This window comes from Amblyomma mixtum, chromosome 7 (genome assembly GCF_055824585.1).
Source record: "Amblyomma mixtum isolate Tamu chromosome 7, ASM5582458v1, whole genome shotgun sequence".
Classification (NCBI taxonomy): domain Eukaryota; kingdom Metazoa; phylum Arthropoda; class Arachnida; order Ixodida; family Ixodidae; genus Amblyomma; species Amblyomma mixtum.
In genome coordinates, this window is record NC_143018.1 from 47,757,214 (window position 1) to 47,777,145 (window position 19,932).

A 19,932-nucleotide genomic window follows, 5' to 3' on the forward strand; every position below is an offset into this window, starting at 1 on the left:
GTCGATTCGTGACAACGTTCCTACGCATAAATATTTCCCCGCATTCTGCACACATAACGCATACTTCAGTAGGAGTCTCAAAGAGGGTGATAACCGGGCTGGGTGAGGACAGGCATTACAATCTACAACAAAATTTCTCGCGGTTGTTCGGACAACCAGCTCTTCCTTCCGTACTCTGTGACAAAGCGTCCACGCATGACAGAAATTTAGGTACAGTGACGAAGAAAAGAAATGTTGCAAATGAAGTGTACTTGGGGGATTTCCTAATCCGGATTAGACTCAAACTGAGGGTTTAGTTATTCGTTACCAGCCATTTTTGCTCGTGTGATGCTCTTAAGGAAAGGAAGTCGAATAGTTTCGGGCTCGTACCCCCCCCACCCGGGCCAGCACGAATTTTTCTTCTACTGCAAAGCTTCTGAAAAAAAACTGTGCAGCTTTCTTTCCTCGCTCTACGAGATAACGCTATACGGGATTGCTAATGAGTAATTACTCCTTTAATTTAAACTTTGCAAATCGTTCTAAACAACGATGCATATTTCGCCCCAACTAGATTGACATTCTAAAGACAGCATTTGTCTGGCCACCTCTCCCAAGCGCTTAACAACTTGGGTTTTGCCTATATAGAAAAAACAAAATTCGTAGATGGAAACACAGCAGTGCAAGCACTTGCACGGGCTCCTCCCCAGTGCCGCCGGTTACCCACAGGTAATGCAATGGGTACAAGGCTTAACCAGCCTGGTGCTCGGCTTATTTAGGGTGAAACGCTTGGGAAATGGGTCTCTTCATCATCATCATCATCAGCCTGACTACGCCCACTTACCCTACCTTGAATAGAAGAAGTAATCTTGTGCCACGGTGCTCTTTGGTCATTGATGCCGTTGCGCCACAAAAATCCATCATCATAAAATATAGTACAGTTTTATTAGCTAGTCATCCTGGCTTTTTACTTAGTCAAAGGCTTCAGGCCGACCGCAGTGAAAGTCCAGCTAAGGATATCCTGTGCCAGTCGAAGCCGCGATATACGCCCGTAAATCTTGCCACCCGATATTCTGCGGCCTCCCTACGTTTTTCTCACTACGAGGATTTCAAATTGGGCTAGTTGGTTGATCCCTGTGGTGTCCCAAGTCTTTTTCAAAAGCGTAATTATGTTTAACCATGTTTTTCTCACCTTTTAATCTACTTTTTAATACCTGCTCTGTGCACCACTCGCCTGCCAAGACCATTTAGACCTCTTGATTTTAGCCATATCTATATAAACGCGAGTTTGCTCCCCAAATCATGGTGCTCTCTCAGGCAACGTTCACTTATCTGAGCTTTCCTCAGTTTCAAGCCTCTTCGTTGGCCCCTAATTTTTCTCACTGAGATGACTTGTAACTGCATACATCATCATCATGAAACAACTGCTAGTATACAACATACAAGCGCTACTTAATTCATCCTTGAGGGATATCGATTAGCTGCAGTTCATAACCAGAAAGTGTTTGCCAACAGCGCTCGAACTCGCGAAGATAAGTGGTACGAAATGTAGGGACGCGGTAGCAGGAGCCTTCAGATGACAAAATGTGCCATAAAGTGTCCTGTTTACGCTAACATGTGGAAAAGAAAACAATGCTTTACTAAAAACCCTGTCTATGAGACATCAACCCCTTGTGCTTTCTATAAAATGCCTTCTCCAAGAGCTTTGGTATTTTGAGTTACGTAGGGGTGTACGAATAGTAAAAATTTCCAACATTGAATAGAATATCCGAATCTCGAATATAGATTATTCGAACGAATCAGACAGCGTACGTTAAAAATTACTGAGAAGTAATCGAATATGTGTTCGAATACTTTTTGAATAAATCGCATGCGATTTGAATAAGGCTGAAAATATTTTTCTTCGAAGGGCTCGGAAACAGTGCCCACACCGATGCAGCCTACCATGCTGCCGCAACCAGTATGCGCGACATGAAGGGTTCAGTTCCACGACGCGATCCATTCCTGTGACGGCGTTGAAAATTCTCATACATAGCCTCAAAGACTGCTTCCCAATCTCGGAGGCCATGGCTCATACGTAGCTTTATCACCCACCTCATGCCCTGAGGTGTGGCTTAGGTTTATTCTTTTTCGCGATCAACCACAAAGAGTCATTCCCGTATACGCGTAACTTGACCGTCATAGAGTTAATATACCGACTATGTTTTCCGACCCTTTAGTAGAGATTAGTGTTGCGCATGGTGTTGCGGTTTTTTCTACCGCAGCGCCACCGCTGGAGCATAAACAACATTAGCATTAGCATAAGCAGCGAATATCAGTATAAATATTACGCGAAAATTTAAAGGCCATGTGTTGAAGAAAAGCCTGTGTCAGCGTTCCGTCAGGGTGCCGTAAACGTTAGGACTAGTAGACTACAACTCGCTCCCATAGGTGGCGCCAGCCACATTATCAGTGCATGGGAAACCTCGTGGCCTCGGGTTCCGAGTCAGAGACGCTACCGCTACGCCTCGCAGGCGCGTTCGTACGGATTGGTTAAATCGCTGCTTTATGTATATGTCGCGTAGTTTTACACATAATAATTGTGATTCTAAAAGGGGAAACAGTGTCCATGTGCGCGTGGGTAAAAGAAACAGCGTATGCGTGATACCCTTAAAGGCGGAGCTTAAGTGGCCCCGGGCCCATTTTTGGATTCGTAACCGATTTTGTTCTGTTACTACTGGATTCGGATTCGGTTTCAGGACGCAGTTACGAAGATAAAAAAAAAGGCTAAGTGCATTCTATATCAACTAAAATTTTTCCCACTGCTGCGGAAAAAGATACATGCAGACAAGACGTGGGGGTGACAGCAAAAAATGACACACTGAGTAAACCCGGATGCATACTGAGCAAAGCAGAAAAAAATGAAAAAAAAACACTAGAGAGGTGACTCTCATATAATTCCGAGAACATGCACCGACCACCTCCCCTTTCGGTACATGCGCGTGGTGAAATACGTTCAATTACTTGTTATCGCTCCGCAACAAGTCTGCTTCATATCATTTCGGTAGGGAACAAAAATGCCGCCTCTTTATCATATGCTGCGTATCAAGATCGCCATTTCCACCCACCCTGCTTTCACTGAGCAAAGGCCACCGTTAGAGTACAAGTGCAAGATAATTTCCCCATCACTAAGTTCCATCGGGTGATGAACGGGGTCCGGCGGGAGTCTGAAATTTACCAGCTTCATGTCTTTCGTCGACAGATTACCACAGCGCTATGGAGCGCGGACACAAGAAGAAGACACCAAAGACAGGACGGGCGTTGCCTGTCTTGCGTGTCTTCTTGTCTCCGCGTTTCATACCGCTATGGTAATCTGTTGACGAAAAACAATGCACCAACTCGTCCAGACGAAAATCCTCATTGAACATACGTCTTAATCCCTCACCGGCTCACAGCACCCATTACGAAAACAAAATAAATCCCGCAGACGTGCTGCACGAATCTTCAATCCCAGGTAGCGCACACCTACTCTGCATTGGCAAGCTCCCAATAAGAAGACTAAGGTGATGTGATAATCGGGCCACAATATTCCCAGACGTACAGAAAGAGCGCAGACTTAATCAGATAAAGTGCCACCGCCCCTATGCACCGTCTCGTCTACAGACGGCAAATAAAACAATAAGGGTTATCGGCAGCGCTAGGAACAAAGCGGATTGAAAAGGCTCAGTAGCTTTGGGCTGCGCAGTACATGTTCAGTGCTCGCAATAAAAGCGACCTGACTCACCGAGTTCGTCGCAGCCTTTACGGCAGCTTCTGACATCGAAGTTTTCTCGACGCAACGCAGACAGGAGCGCAAGATGCCTGCCACCGAGTACACCCTGACCGGCTTCGACGACTTTTTGGAGCGACGACGCGTCGCCTTCGTGGACAAGTTCCCGAGAACCAGGGTGTGCAGCATGTGCGGTATGGTGCCGTCGTCCACTGTGCTGTTGCCCTGTGGTCACGTGTTGTGTTCGCTCTGTGAAAGCCAGGTCGCGAAAGGTGAGCAGTGTGCCCTGGACGGTGCCAAGTTCGCGCACGCCGACGTGGTTCCTTTGACCTTCAAGCAGTGCGACCTTGAGCAGCTGCGCGTCCGCTGCATCGCCGGAGGCGAGGAGTGCACCTTCTCGGGTAAACTGTCTGAGTTGAAGAACCACTTGACCCGATGCACCAGCGACAAGGTTCCATGTACGAACTGTGACCAACCCTTGCTTCGAAGCGCCACCGCTGACCACTACCGGCGCTGCTCGGCTGAAAATGGTGCTTCGCGGCAGGCAGTGTTGACGGCGGCAGATGTTGAGGGCGTCGTCGAGGGACTCGGAGACATCAAGATGGGTCTCGAGAGACTGCGGCAGCGAGGGTCGACGGAGCCGTTTGACAAGAACAGTGTCGTGAACGACGCCAACGCGCTGCTCGAGCACGTGGTTAACCTAGAACGCGAGTTTGATCTCGCAAAGAAGGTAAAGACGAAATTCCCACACCCAGCTGACAAGAAAGCGACTGGCACTTACGGTCCCTTCCGAGCTGCTTGCAGACCAAACGCTTTCATCGCCATGTGCCAACTTCCGGACGTGTACACCAAACATGACGCGCTGAAAGGAGATAGGAGAGAGATCGTGAGCTTGGGCGAAGTCTGCACGCTTGCCGGCTACACCTTCCGACTTGATCTCAAACTCGTGAAAGCTGAGGATGGTGAGGTTAGCGTGCGTTTCGTTTTCAACCTGCGCGACGGAGTGTGGGACACTTGCTTAGAGTGGCCTTTTCCCATGAAGGTGACGGTAATCGTCACGCACCCCAGAGATAAGGAGAAGGACGCCAGGCTCGCGATACCCACCGATGACTACGAGGTGGTAAAGAAACCAAAACCAATACCGGGAGCTTGGAACGCGGGTAGCTGCTCAGAGAGCATTGCTTGGAAGGAACTCGACTTGAATGGTTTCATCGATAACAAAGTCATCTACGCGAATGTCGAATTCGTGTAAGTCGCGCTTGTATACGGTGCCCGTGATTTGGGTCGCACTGGTTGTGTGGCTTGTGACATTCAGCTGTCGGCAGGACCGTTTCTGAGGGACCGTACGCATTGTGAAAAGTGCCCCGAGTGATGTCTTGAATGCCATCATGGAAGATGAAGTGCGTTGAACGCGCCGCATGTGGGATGCATGGAAAGGAAGTTCGAAATAAAGGCTTTGTGACAAATGATTCATTGCTTTTGCGTCAACGAGATATGGTCGTGAAGGGCGCATTCTTAGAAAGACAACATGTGAACAAAAGTAACGACAGTTAGTGCTGCGCTTGCTGAGCATTGTTCACTCAAGAGATGACATACCTGCTCAGCAGTACTACGTGGGCATGTACACAGAATAGCAGCTCCGCAGGGCCTAACCCGGCGTCTTGTGCCAGAATTCACATATCTCTGCCAATTTAGTCTGGTATACAGAAGTCCACGAAAAAGTAATACAGCCGGAACGAACAAGGACATGAGGGAAAATAGAGCACAGGACGGGCTCGCAGCACGGCGCGCGTTCTGTGCTGGGTGCTTCTTTCTTAACATGAACTGACTACCCAAACCGAAATCCTGGTTTAAATTTCCGCTACAGACACATTGAAGCCGGTAGAATAAAAACTCATACAAGAAGAGATCTCTTTATCAACCCGCATTGGAGCAATGCGAAAGCAAAACGTCCATATTCTATACCGATGACCGCGGCTGTTGCGGCGTCCATGTACAGCCTCCCTGATTTTTAATAATATAGCGCGAGCGTCGACTGAACTGCTGGTCAGCACCTTATAACGGCGATAAGCGTGCAACAAGGCAAGTGTTCGCGCACGCGCACGAAGGCAGAGCGTCGTCTGGTACGCTGTTCCGAGCACGAGGACACACGCCCCGCCACATTATCAGTTCGCAAGATACCGCCAAGCCGTAGAGCGCATGCGCATGATTAATATGTGAGACTGCATGAGACATGATTTCTTTCCCTCTTTTTTTCTTTTGCCTATTACGGGAAGCCAGCCTGGCGATGCAAAGTTACGAAAGAAGAAAATAAAAGGAAATAAAGTCTCACATATTAATCATGCGCATGCGCTCTACGGCATGGCGAGATCTTGCGAACTGATATTGTGGCAGGGCGTGTGCCTCGTGCTCGGAACAGCGTAGCAGACGACGCTCTGCCTTCGTGCGCGTGCGCGAACTCTCGCCTGCTTGCACGTTTATCGCCGTTATAAGGCGCTGACCAGCAGTTCGGTCGACGCTCGCGCTATATTATTAAAAATCAGGGAGGCTGTACAATATCGACGTCCATAGATATTTTGACGACTACGTTTTTTTCGCGTTTAATTAGTTAACTAATTAAACCTCATTAACTAAGTTTTTTCACATGGGTACACACTATCACACACTGTCACAATCACACTTTCACACATTTATGTTCAGAGAACGACGCAATCGTGCGTACCAAACATAGCGGACACCTTGCTGACGCGACAGAGCCATACAATGGCCTCAAAGAAATAAATTATTTATGCAGTAGTGTACCTAACCGAAGTCAAGGAGACGCGTCTCCAGCAACTATTAACGTGCACTGTCTCCTGTATCTCTCTCTCTCATGTCACCGTATTATCGTGCACTTAAGTTTTAATCAAAATTATGAGCAACCAAAGAACGCCCAAGAAACAGCCTAGTTGCACGCCGTCTCTCGAATGACGGCGGAGAGTCCGTTACGACTTTCACATTACCCACACTGAAGCGACGGAACACACTCACCTCGCTACACGGGACCTGCTCCGAAGTTTGCCGTGTCGACTGCAGCGCCTGAACACGCAACCTAGCGAGAGCAGAAAGCAGTCTTGGTGCATTCGTAGTGCTTTCCACGCCCCCTTCTTACGCTTATCGGTATGCGCTTTCGCGCTCTGTTGAGGCAAAACGCGGCATGCTCCACCTATCTAGGCTATGTCGAGAGAAGCTAGGCAAATACTAGGTTATCAGCCAAACGCGGGCCTCTAATCATTCGGAATGCGCTTTCGAGTTTTTGGCGGCTGACGGCAGCAGTTTTTAGACGCCGATTTAAAGTACTGCCGAGCAACCTGGGCAGCGCAGGTTCCCTATTATTTTATATTGCTTCTCGGTTCTGTGATAGGAGACTTATGTGCCGTATATTTATGTCGTAATTTGTGCTAAGAAGCTATATCTCAGCGATGCATGCAAGGAAGAGTGCAGCCATGAGCCTCCCAGAAGCCCAGGAGATGCTCTCCGGTGCAACCTGTGGGCATACGGAGACACCTCTGACAGCTGTGGGTTCGACGCCGCCGACCATCATCACTGAGCTTCAAAACAGCACCAGCTGGGCAAGGAGGGAAGTTTCCCTCACGGGGTAAGCGGAAGCACCGACGGGAGCGCCACCTCGAAGGCTACGCGGAGCTCCGCGGAGCCGTTGAGAGAGTCTTGTCTTCGGGACCCGGCCAGTGTCACGAGCGGTAGCAGGCGCACGCTTTCGTCAGCTTCCGCAGCAGGCGCACGGAAATCTGTTATGCGTTGCCGCTGGACTTCTGGTTCCCGGCAGCAAAGCGAGAGCAGCAAACGCGCGCTCTCGTCACTTCCCCCAGCAAATGCTCGCGGATGGCTTTGCCCCAAGAATGCGGCGCGCACGGGAAAACCCGGCTGCCACTGTAGGCGCATACAAACGTTCGCCGCCGATGCCCCCGAAGTAGCATCCCTGCCCCAGCCTGTAAGTCGGAAGCCCTTCTACATAGCCTTCTATTTTCGAGGAATGCCTCGTTGATGTTTTGTAGTTAGCTGCCCCGCTCTGTGTACTAATTTCAAGTGTAATAAATAGCTTATGAGTGTTCACGCTTTGCCGTCCCTTCCTTTTTATGCGAAGCATATTGCTAGAGCTACCACTCACGCCGTCGCCGTGGGACCCCCACGTGACACCGTGACGTCACACCACGTGACATCGGATGAGAAACCCGGCCTCCACCTCGCGCCTTCGCCGTGGGACCCCTAGCCGTCACACCCGCGCATTCCCGCGCATTTCGAACGCGCGTTCACACTCGGTGTAGGTGAAACGCTCGCTCCACCGGGCAGGCGGACGCGGCTTCCGTGGCAATCCAGGCGCTCACCCAACGCGCGTCTCGGGGTTAGTCGGCGTTCCGCTGTAGCCATGCCGTTGTCTTCCCCCACGACGAAGGCTTCTAGTGGTTGTATTAAAATGACCAAGTATTCAACCAAGGAAAGCCATGTACTACCAAGCCTAGCCACTAATATTCTTCGCATTCCCCAGGCTTAGCCAAGCTGAGCCTCAGCAATTTTTCCCTCGAGCACGAACCCCTCCGCAGTTAGCGAGCGGAAGCGCTGCATCCGCGGAGTGGAAGTGTGGGGCGGAAGGCTGGCTCCTATATTTTCACACAGCAGAGTGTGTTCGCAGTTGATAAGCAGTAAATAAAAAAAAAACGTTTTCAAACAAAAAATACTTCCCGCTCATTGAATTTACTACCTTGTATATTCATGGCAACGCCCCTACAGTTAAATATTTCCTGGCATTCTGGGCACCTCACACATACTTCAGTAGAAGTCTGGCAAAGGGCGGAAACCGGGCCGGATGAGGACAGGATTTACAATCTACACCAAAACTGCTCGCGTTGATGCGGAAAACCAGTTCTTTCGCGCTCGTTGCCAGCGCGTCCATACATGGCCGAAATTTAGATGCAATCTTGACGCAAATTAAATTTTGCAAGTGATAAGCACTTCGCTTTGCATGTACTTTGGCGGATTTCCCAAACTGGACTTCATTCAAATTAAGGACGTATTATTCGTTAGATTCAATTTTGGATCATCTGGTGCTCCTAAATTAAAGGAACTAGGGTGGCCTGGGGCTCGCCTCCTGGGCTACTGAGGGTGTAATTAATCGTTAATGTTCATGGCAGTTTACCTATATTCTTCAAGAGAAGGAGGTGTATGACAGCTGTATCTTACCTGTGCTCACCCATGGGGCAGAAACGTGGAGGCTAACAAAGAGGGTTTCAGCTTAAGTTAGAAACAACGCTATGAAAAGCAAAATGATAGGTGTAACGTTGAGAGATCGAAAGCGGGCGGAGTAGGTGAGGGAACAAACGCTTGTTACTGACATCCTAGTCGAAATCAAGAGACAGAAATGGGCTTGGGCAGGGCATGTACTGCGAAGGCAAGCTTACCGGTGGCCCTTACGGGTAACGGAGTGGATTCCAAGAGAAGGCAAGCTTAGCAGGGGGCGGCAGAAAGTTAGCTGGGCAGATGAGATTAAGAAATTTGCGGGAATATGGTGGCCGCAACTGGCGAAGGGCAGGGTTAATTGGAGAGACAAGGGAGAGGCCTTCGCCCTGCAGTCTACGTAGTCAGGCTGATGATGATGATGTTCATTTTGGTTCATCTGGTGCCCCTAGAACACAAGAACACGCGTGGTCTCTATATCGGCACCTAAACCTCTCTCCCCTCGCCCCGGTCAGGAACGAATTTTTCTTCCAGTACAAAGTTTCTGAAAAAAAAAAACGAAGAATTCGTCTTTGCAATCACAGATCGCCTTGGACAGACTTAATAGATGCAGCTCATTACACAACGGAACGAGTTGTTTGTGCAATGCGGGATTTTTTGCTAACAAGCACGAAATTCTTGGATGCTAGACTGCGCATGTGTCGTTCCCTTTCTAGGGCTGTCTTATTTACGCAGTCCTTCTCTTGCATCATGCACCAACTCGTCCAACAATCGGTCATTCATAATTAAGTGTCCAGGATGTTGTAATAAAAGAGTATATATTTATTAGTTTGTCACCGTGGCTTTTTATTTCTTGTAGTCGAGTACTTAAGGCCTCTCGCAGTGAACGTTCAGCTAAGCATATCCTGAGCTAGCCGAAACCAAGCTATACACCCGCAAATCTCTCCATACCATCTCTCGACCTCACATTATGCGGCCCACATGTATTTTCCTCGCATTGTAATCTGTGTTATACCCTATTAGATATGCGTTATACCCTAAAAGATAATCGGCAACCTGTTCTCCGTAGCACATGTCTTGCCCAAGATCATTTCAACTTCTAGAGTTTAGCCAGATGTAAACTCGAGTTCCCAAGGCATTCTCTCAGTCCACATTTACTAACCTGCACTATCCTCACTTTGAAGCTCCTTCGTATGCCCTTAAGTGTCGTCCATTATATGAGCAGTAAAACCATACATCATCATCATGATACAACTGCTAGTATACCATTGCTACACAATTCTTTCTTTAGGGATATCGGTTTGGTGTGGTTCATTACCAGAGAGTGTTTGCCGACTGAACACGTACCCGCGAAGATATCTGGTATGAAGTTCGAGTGACGGCGTTAATTAAAATTGCTCGCGCACGGCTTCTAAGACTCTGGCTTGTTGCAGGACCTCGGTGGCCATGGCTCATACGTAGCTCTTTAACTCGCCTCAAGTTCTGAGGTGCGGCTTTAGTTCGCTTTCATAATCAACAGCAAATGATCATTTTCGTACACGTATAACTTGACCGTCACAGAGTTGATACGCTAGCTTTGAGTTAGGACCTTTTAGTGGAGGTTAGAGTTGCGTTTTCTTTAACAGTTATAGCTTGAGTTATAGCATCGTACCGCAGCGCCGGCGTTGCAGCTCAAGCATTTCGCACGATCTCTTGTTTTGTACGAATATCAGCACAAATAACGAATAATTAGCCTACTCCTAGGCTTTCAGCACATAGTTGCGGAGATAAATGAAAACGAAAAAGGCTTAGTGTATTCTACCAACTAAAACTATTCCCTTTACATTCCTTTACTTTATTCTCCTTTCCTTCACTTTTCTGTCTGAATTTGTTTATTTATGCTGATTATTTTTAGTTTCTTTTAATCCTCACCTCTTTGTTTCCTCGATTTTAATTCCAATCACCTCACAATCTCTCAAAAATGGTGTTTTGTTTTCCCAGATTTCTAAATTTTTATTTGGGAGCCGCTTGACATAAGCATAGATGGATTTTTATCCTGTTTCGATCTGCACTAAACCCTGGCCAATCCACCACAGTGGGTATGTGTCATCGCTTCAGAGGCAAGAACAACAACAACAACAAAATCATTGCCAGTGCAGTGGAAACAGAAAACAAGGACACTATAGAGTTGGGAGATGCGTATGACAGTCAGATAAAGCGCCGCCGGCCCCGTGTACTCTGTCCTGTGCCGACGTCAGTAAGCGTTATCGGCCGCGCTGGGAAGGAAGTGGATATATTTAGCCACGATGACGGCGAGTGTTGAAACGCTGCGACAGCGATCCGGTTAGTTTCGCAGTCAGCTACGAAAAGGTTCAGTTGCTTTGGCCGACGCAATAAACGTTCTGTGCTCGCACTAAAGGCGACCTAACTCACCCAGTTCGTCACAGCCTTCACGGCAGCTTCTGACATCGAGGCCAGGAGGGGCAGACAGGAGGGCAAGATGCCTGCCACCGAGTACACCCTGACGGGCTTCGACGACTTCTTGGAGCGACGACGCGTCGCCTTCGTCGACAAGGTACCGAAAACCAGGGTGTGCAGCATGTGCGGTCTGGTACCGTCGTCCACTGTGCTGTTGCCCTGTGGTCACGTGTTGTGTTCGCTCTGTGAAAGCCAGGTCGCGAAAGGTGAGCAGTGTGCCCTGGACGGTGCCAAGTTCGCGCACGCCGACGTGGTTCCTTTGACCTTCAAGCAGTGCGACCTTGAGCAGCTGTGCGTCCGCTGCATCGCCGGAGGCGAGGAGTGCACCTTCTCGGGTAAACTGTCGCAGCTGAAGAACCACTTGACCCGATGCGCCGGCGACAAGGTTCGATGTACAAACTGTGACCAATCCTTGCTTCGAAGCGCCACCGCTGACCACTACCGGCGCTGCTCGGCCGAAAATGGTGCTTCGCGGCAAACAGTGCTGACGACGGCAGATGTTGAGGGCGTCGTCGAGGGACTCGGAGACATCAAGATGGGTCTCGAGAGGCTGCGGCAGCGAGGGTCGACGGAGCCCTTTGACAAGGACAGTATCGTGAACGACGCCAACGCCCTGCTCGAGCACGTGGCTAACCTAGAACGCGAGTTTGATGTCGCAAAGAAGGCCAGCTCTGTGAAGACGGAATTGCTGCCTCCAGCTAACAAGAAAGCGACTGGCACTTACGGTCCCTTCCGCGCTGCTTGCAAACCAAACGCTTTCATCGCCATGTGCAAATTTCCCGACGTGTATGCCAAACGCAACGCGCTTGTAGGCGATAAGAAAGAGCTCGTGACCTTAGGCGAAGTCTGCACGCTTGCCGGCTACACCTTCCGGCTTGATTTCAAGCTCGTCAAAGGTGAGGACGGTGAAGTCTTCGCGCGTTTCATTATGAACTTGCGTGACGGCGTCTGGGACAGCCGCTTAGAGTGGCCGTTCGCCATGAACGTGACGGTGATTGTAACGCATCCCAGGGATAAAGAGAAGGACGTCAGGCTCTCGATACGCATGACAGAATACACGGTGGTAAAGAAGCCCGTCCCGGAGGTTTGGAACTCGGCTAGCTGTTCGGAGAGCATTGCCTGGAAGGAACTCGACCTGAATGGCTTCATCGACAACAAGATCATCTACACGAACGTGGAATTCCTGTGAGGCGCACCTGTATGCTTTCCGTGAATTGCTTTTTCCATTGGTTGCGTGGCTTGAACTTGAGTTTAATAAAGTTTTCAAGAGAACGTTCGCATTATGAACAGTGCTTCGCATGATGTCGCCTCAGCCCTCCTGTATTTCTGAAATGCTTGAGGTAGAGAGTTAGTGAGTAAAGGTTAATTGAAGAGGATTGTGGCTGGAGCGCATGTGGGTACGTGGGCCCTCAGTCCAGGTCTCCGGAGGTGTCTGTCAACCTTGGGGCGATGATTAGGAGCGCTGCCTGGTCGTTGAGGCATGCTCTGGTCAGCCATACCTCCCACAGCTCCAGGGCCGCAGTACGCCGCTTTAGATGATGGGGTTTTGGGGGACATGCCCATGTAACGTGTCTTAGGGTTGGGAAGTCGCCGCACCATGGACATTTGTCTTCATTAAGCGTTAGTTGTAGGCGATGTAAGATTCCATGTGCTCACCGCAGTGAATGTGTGATGTATGGCGAGGAAATTTGTATTAAAGTATTAGCAAAAATTTGATCCATTGCTTTTGCGTTAACGAGATGCAGTCCTAAAGTGTTCGGATTGGGAAAGCGTCGCCTGCGTAAAATTTGAGACATTTAGTGCCGCTCTTGTCGGCCATGATACCCTCAAAGGAATGATCGCCAACGTCAACACACCGGTGCCAATTTGCGGCGCGATTAAGAAAACATTTGTGCTGTAGTGCTCGTACCAGTAGTTAAGCAAATACCTGTTTTACAATTATTTGGCATGTTAGCGCGCAGTGCAACCTAGCGATTTTTTCGAAGTACCGCGCGAGAGTCCAGCTGTCCGACGCTGCTGCACGGGAAGCGGGAGAGGATAAAGCATTCGAAGGCAAGGGGGTGCCCACAACTCCTGCGGCTGGAGTGAGCGTCGTCTGCTAGGGTTCCGACCATTGCGAAGCAACCCCTGCCCATCAACGGCTGTTATGCCTCGAGGCAAGAAGAGCTGCTGCCAGTTCTTCTTATCGGCTGCCTATACGGTGCTGATGATATCTGAAAAGAGACCACACTTGCGATAAAGGGCCTAGCAAAGCCTCTGAAACCGGTTTAAATAAACTCTTACGAAGTAGTATTGTAGAGGACCATCGATATCGGCGAAAAAAAAATGTTAAAAAGAGACGTTCTCAAGATGCTAGCCGCCAAAGAAAAAAAAATAGGGCTCTTAAGCATCGCCTGAAGAGTAGACGTGATAGCCCCTTCTACTCCTTTTTCTCTTCTACTTTTCTTTCTCATTTTTGCTCATACCCATACACACAATTTATTTCAGTGCAATGAAGCACCATATTACCGCCTTTTCAATCCGCGCAATTTCTGAAGCGTAACCAGCATATTTATATTTGTTGTGTTTTTGTTAATTACTATCACAGTACAAGTCCCAAACTCACGTTACTACGTCATACGCACCACAACACGTTTACTTGGTACACCTCTAACACTCCCGATAGAATGACCCTTCATGGCTGTCGTGCTAAAAAAGTTTTCTTCACTACAAGCAATTTCCTGGGCACTCTTTGTTCAAGAAACCTCCATAGATGGCGCCAACAGGCCCCACATGGGCGGAGTGAACATGCCGCGGAGAGAGTAACGAGCCAGGCGTCCAGGCGCACCGTCGTGCGCTCTATAGCCCTTACAAAAATTTCATCAGAGAGTCTATAGACCGTCTATAGACAAATCCTACAGAATAGTCAACAGGCAATACAAATCCTTCAGACAGTCTATGACAGTCTATGGTGGAGCGAATATGGCAGGTTCACTCTATTAATGAATGGCAGTTTACCAATATCTGTCAAGAGAAAAGTATACAACTGCTGTACCTTACCGGTACTCACCTATGGGGCAAAATGCGGAAGCTAACAAAGAGGGTTGAGCTTAAGTTAATGACAGCGCAGCGAGCTATGGAAAGAAAAATGATAGGTGTAACGTTAAGAGATCGGAAACTGGCGGAGTGGGTGAGAGAACAAACGCGTGTTAAGGCATCCAAGTCGAAATCAAGAGGAAAAAGTGGGCTTGGACAGGGCATGTAATGCGAAGGCAAGATAACCGCTGGTCCTTAAGGATGACGGAGTGGATTCCAAGAGAAGGCAAGCTTAGCAGGGGTGGTATTCTCCCGGTGTCGCCTTTTGCGACATGTCGCAGTCGCACTTCGCTGATTGGCTCGAGCCGCGGTGACGGCGACGTGACAACACGGATCCGCCTTCCTGCTACGTCGTCGTGACGTCGCCCCAATTTACTACGCTTAGTCGAACAACGGAATGCGCTGAAGCGATTCGCGCGGGCGACGGGCTACCGTTAGCGTACGAACGCAATCGGCAGTTGCGGCTTTTGCGCCCTTGGCGTGAAAACATGGCGACGTCCTTTCAAGCGAGAGCCGCCCGCTTCAGCCAATTCAGCAGTCCTTGCGATTCCGGTCGGCATGTTTACCGGCAACTACTGGTGTTGTTACTTTTCGCTATGACTTACCTTGCTTCGACGATAAAGTTTAAGCTGCAATTCAGCCTAGTTTTTTAGATACGCTCTCGATTCTGGAGCGCGCAAGCCTAATGGGACCTCCAGCTACACTGCTACCGTCTGCAACTGCCCGAAACGCAGCCGAAACCTAGCACAACCGTCCGGAACGAAAGAAAAATAGATTTGGAGCTTTTTCGCGGTGTTTTATAGACTTAAATGAAGTAAAGCGAGTTTATATTAAATTTGCAAATGTTTTTTTGAACATTAGACGTCATGTGATGGCAAATATTCTTGCTATAAAAGATACGAAACTACTGCTGCTAGTGAATCAGCAGTGGTAAATTGTCGCTTCTCGGAGTGAATGAATGCACCGCAGACGAAAGTGCCGGCGGCTTTTTCCGTTTCTTCGAGCATCTGTAAGCACTTTTTAGGCCCCGCCCATATGCGACATGTCGCAAAAGGCGACACCGGCAGAATACCACCCCAGGGGGCGGCAGGAAGTTAGGTGGGCGGATGAGATTAAGAAATTTGAGGGAATACGGTGGCCGCAACTGGTGAAGGACACGGTTAATTTGAGAGACATGGGATAGGCCTCTGCCCTGCAGTGGGCGTAGTCAGGCTAATGATGATGATTATGATGATGAGATTTATGGCCATACACTTTTAGTAGACTTTTCTCCACAGTATGTATATAGACTATGGATAGACAAGAAATATCTATAGGAAGGGAAAAGAGTCTGTAAGAAGTCTATAGACTTCCTATAGGCCACTTTAATAAGGGTAAGAACTAACTATCTCGAGTAATAACACAGTGACGGACGCTGTGCCCCTGTAGCCATCCTTTCGTTGCGTAGAAAATCAGTCACCTAGTATAGCAGCCCTCGAGAGTTGTGATGAAACAGCGCTTGGAGGCTACTAATAATGAAAGCTAAGATGCCGGCACTAAAATTCGTCAGTGTCTTTGAGTCACCAGCAGATCGCCGCCGTAAACACCAAGTAAGCAACTGCGTACCTCTCCAGTACGCAGTAGGGTAAATGTTAAAGAGTAGTAGTACAGACGGGGTACTTATATTTGCTAGGACTTTTTCAACTCGAGTACCTGCTCCTCATGCACCATACAACGAGCATCTCTGTACCACCTATTGTGGCATCAAAATTCTCTCTCGACAAGCACGCGATTGGCTTAAAAACAGGATGAAAACGATCAATCGGATAACAAGAGATGCCCACTGCTTCTTAATCTAACTCTGCGGCTACGTGGGGCTCCTGAGAGGCGTTTCGAAGCGTTTTGGGCGTTTCACAGCCACGCGCGCCTCCAGATAAGGGCAGATTACACGAAGCGAGAGGCGGAGTGCTTGCATGGTATCGCAACGTATACCTCCAGCCTAGCGTGTTCCCAACCTGAAGACAAAAGCAGCGCGAGGCACGTACGAAATGGAGCCACGCGTCGGTGTTCATGGAACGTGCGTATCATAAGTATGCTGTGAAAGTCATTCATCAAGAAATTCTTTCCTGCCTACCATAGCTTCTGAAGCACTGAATGAGATTCAGCTCGCATGGTAAACTAAATATTGTTCAAGTATAGTGGTTTTCTATAGAATTGGCGAAAACATTGCAATCAGCTATAAGGTTGTGTTCAGACAGCAAGAAGAAATTCGGACTGCACATATCATAGAAGCTGTTTCAAACAACATCACCATTTTGCATATGGAAAAGGTCAGCGTTCCCATTACACAGCAGCGGCATCCACATCGCATGCGGAAGGTGCGGGGATCGATTCTCACTGCCGCCGGGTACCCACCGGTCATACAATGGGTACAAGCTTCCCCTGGTCTGGTGCTCGGCTTAATCAGGGCGAAATGCTTGGAAAATGGGTCTTTGACCCCACCTTGAGCAAACGGAAATACCTTGTGCCACGGCGCTCTTTGGCCGCAGATGCCCTTGCGTCATAAAAATTCACTATCATCATCATTATGTTCTCAACATGTAGCATGGAAAAAATGCTTAGTAATTTAAAAGTGGCTACGTTCTTTTTCACGGTAATTAAAGAAAGTATATCTGAATTGTCAAGAGGAATTTTCGTCTTTGAAATATTTCTTCAAAGCGCGGCGCTTTTAGGTTGGGAGGGGACAACACTACACAGAGAAAAGCGGTCAAGACGGCACTTTGAATCCACCCATATGCTCGTAGATCTAAGCTCGTGCAAACATAAGACAACAGAAGGGATAATAGAGGCCAAACACGCCGGCCAAATGAAGAGACTTAGCACGGCCCCAACAGCATGTCAACTGCTGCGCAGCCTAGGTTAGCCCAGCCCGGAATGAGGGCAAACGTCGAGACGCAGCCCACCCCAGGAAGGATCCTCAAGCAGGCGAATTTACCTTCCCTACCGCCCAGTATGCACCCCGAGCTGAACATGGGGCAGAAAGGATGGAAAGGATGTAAAGTTCATAACCCGAACCTTCGGCGAAAGTTATGGCATAATATACACCGATCCTCACATATATACTGAACGGAGCACATTTGACAGTCGTTAGCTTAGGAGGATGGATGACAAGTTCCTGCGCATTCGTGATATCAGGGTCCCTAGTACGCAAGTGGTGCCGCGCAGTAGGGCTCAAAAGCAGACTACTTGAGATGTATACCTTTGACAAATACTACATTTTGTTGTGTTTGGGATGTCTCCCCCCCGCCCCCCCCCCCCCCCCCGCCCCCTTCCTGTCTGGGTGGATTAAGGCAGCTCGCGCTCCCCTCCTGCCTAAGTGGATTAAGGCAGCGGACCCTGACCGGCGAAGGCCGAAGATGCGGCGGGGGCTGGCAAAGACGGCAGCAGCGGCAGAAACAGCGGCGACGTGGTGGCGGCGTCAGGTGGCCGAGTCGACCATCGGGTCGACGGATGTGCTAATTGAAAGACGGCTGTGTTCTCGACGTCTCGTGTTTTGGACATCCGGCAGGGAAGCGTCAAACATGTGCACGAGGAAGGTCGTTCACCTGCTGGTAGACAACGGGAGGTTCATTTCCAGATTCTACCCTTTCCCATCGACCGAGCAGCGAGGGAGCGGGACAGCCAGCACCGCCCTTGCCGTGGGTGGTATCAACAGTATCCACAACTCTCCGTCTGATTGGACGTCAATATTCGAACTATATTCCCCAGAAAGGGGTCTGGGGAATGCGTGCGCTATTTAACGGGTGTTGTTTTGTGGACTCAAGTGCACACCCGTTGACTCCTGAAGACGTTCCCTTTCACTGAGAGCCCCTCTCAGTTACTCTTTTTGTAAATAATGTAAATATTCCTGTATGAGGTTTTCTTTTCCTTGTTTTATCTTCGTAACCCCGTCTCCCGTCTCCCGCCTTCCCCGTCCCTTCTCTGGCCCGACCACGCTCACCCGATCCTAATAATGTGCACTTTATATGTGCGTGTGTTTATGACATTATCGCATGCTATCACATGTGTGTCATATTATTTTCTCCCCGAGCAACCTCTCGCGATAAACCATTGATTTAGCTGCCAGCTGCCAGAGTGGTTAGTTAGTTTACTCACAATCCGGTGGCCAGGTTGAGGTGACTCCACAAGGTCACGCGACCTAGGCTGCCCACCTAGGTTGTTTCAATAAAACTTGGGTTGGGCCTAGTTGGTACTAGATGTTGTGAAGGTGTAGGTTGCGCAACCACGGGACGAACCACGAAGAAAAGACACAGAGACACACACTTTTCTTCGTGGTTCGTACCGTGGTTGCGCAACCTACACCTTCACAACACCACCTAGGTTGCTTCTCTGTTCTCTGGGGGTGGTTGTCTGGGCCACCCTACATCACCCTATATATCGCTCACAACACGGAGTCAACGCTGACATCAAATTTTCTGCGAACTGGCCTTGAACGCTATCGCGTAAAATGCGGCCCCATGACAACGCGGCCACGTGAGAACTATGGCCTATAATCCCATGTTCCTCTCAGCAGCGGACTTATGTAACATGATCGCTAGCCGTAAAATGAAACGGTTCTTCCAGTAAGAGCTGTTAAGATTGGACAACGCGGTCCTGGGAGCCGTGTGGGACTCATCGCGAAGCAAGGGATACGACGAGGCCTGGCGCCGGCGGCAGAAGCATAGACGACGACGGGTGGGGTAGTTCCACTCCGAACCACCGAACCTCCGAACCTATCGAAGGACGCTGTGTCCCACGGGCATGGGAGAAATTACTACCAGACGTGGGTCGTCGTTAAAGGGCCACGGACCAGGGTCCGGACATTTTTGAAAAACAAGCCCACTGCATAGATGAGGCATCGAAGATAACCTCTGCAAAATAGTAGAGCCATGCGCGCCCCGAAAAGCTGCGAAAATTCAAATCAAAGCCCGTTCGTTCTTTCCTTCCTTCAAAAACGGGCCCGGCCCACTACTCTGCACCCCGCTGACGTCAAGGGGGGCTACTTTCGCTAAAGGCACTCCATTGGTGCATCGTTCTGACTGACGGGAGAACGTTGGAGTAGCCTTGGCGTCGCGTCGTCTGCACAAGGCTTTCCGCAGCGCCGCGCCTTCTGTTCTGGCTCATGCCTACAAACCCGCATGAAGGAAAAAAAAAAAAACTGCGGAGGGAGCGTGCGGCGACAGCCTTGAACCCTAGCCATAAAAAGTAAAAAAAATAGTAAAACTGAGGGAGTTGGTTCGCCCCCCCCTCCCCCCCCCCCCCCCCGCCGTGATCACGTCACGAGACGCTCTGCGTGCGCGCTCCCTTCTCAGTTTCTTTTCTTCTATGCGAGCCCCCCAAAACAAGGTTTTAATTAGTAGTGCAGCAGAGCCTTTCCCTCGCTCGCCCACATGACCGCTCCGCACACACACCCCTTATCTTTCGTG

The 19,932-nt window shown here is 49.3% G+C and overlaps 2 protein-coding genes across 2 annotated transcripts; both read left to right on the forward strand.

Moving 5' to 3' along the window:
• Positions 1-3,812: 3,812 nt before the first annotated feature.
• On the forward strand, positions 3,813-4,976 carry LOC149335952 (uncharacterized). Its single transcript, XM_089554602.1, has one exon. It carries the CDS (start codon positions 3,813-3,815, stop codon positions 4,974-4,976), a length of 1,164 nt encoding a protein of 387 aa, XP_089410728.1.
• Positions 4,977-11,320: 6,344 nt separating this feature from the next.
• On the forward strand, positions 11,321-12,685 carry LOC149335953 (uncharacterized). The gene has a single exon (XM_089554603.1). The coding sequence runs from the start codon at positions 11,436-11,438 to the stop codon at positions 12,600-12,602; it is 1,167 nt and encodes a 388-aa protein (XP_089410729.1). The 5' UTR covers positions 11,321-11,435; the 3' UTR covers positions 12,603-12,685.
• The last annotated feature ends 7,247 nt before the right edge of the window (positions 12,686-19,932 follow it).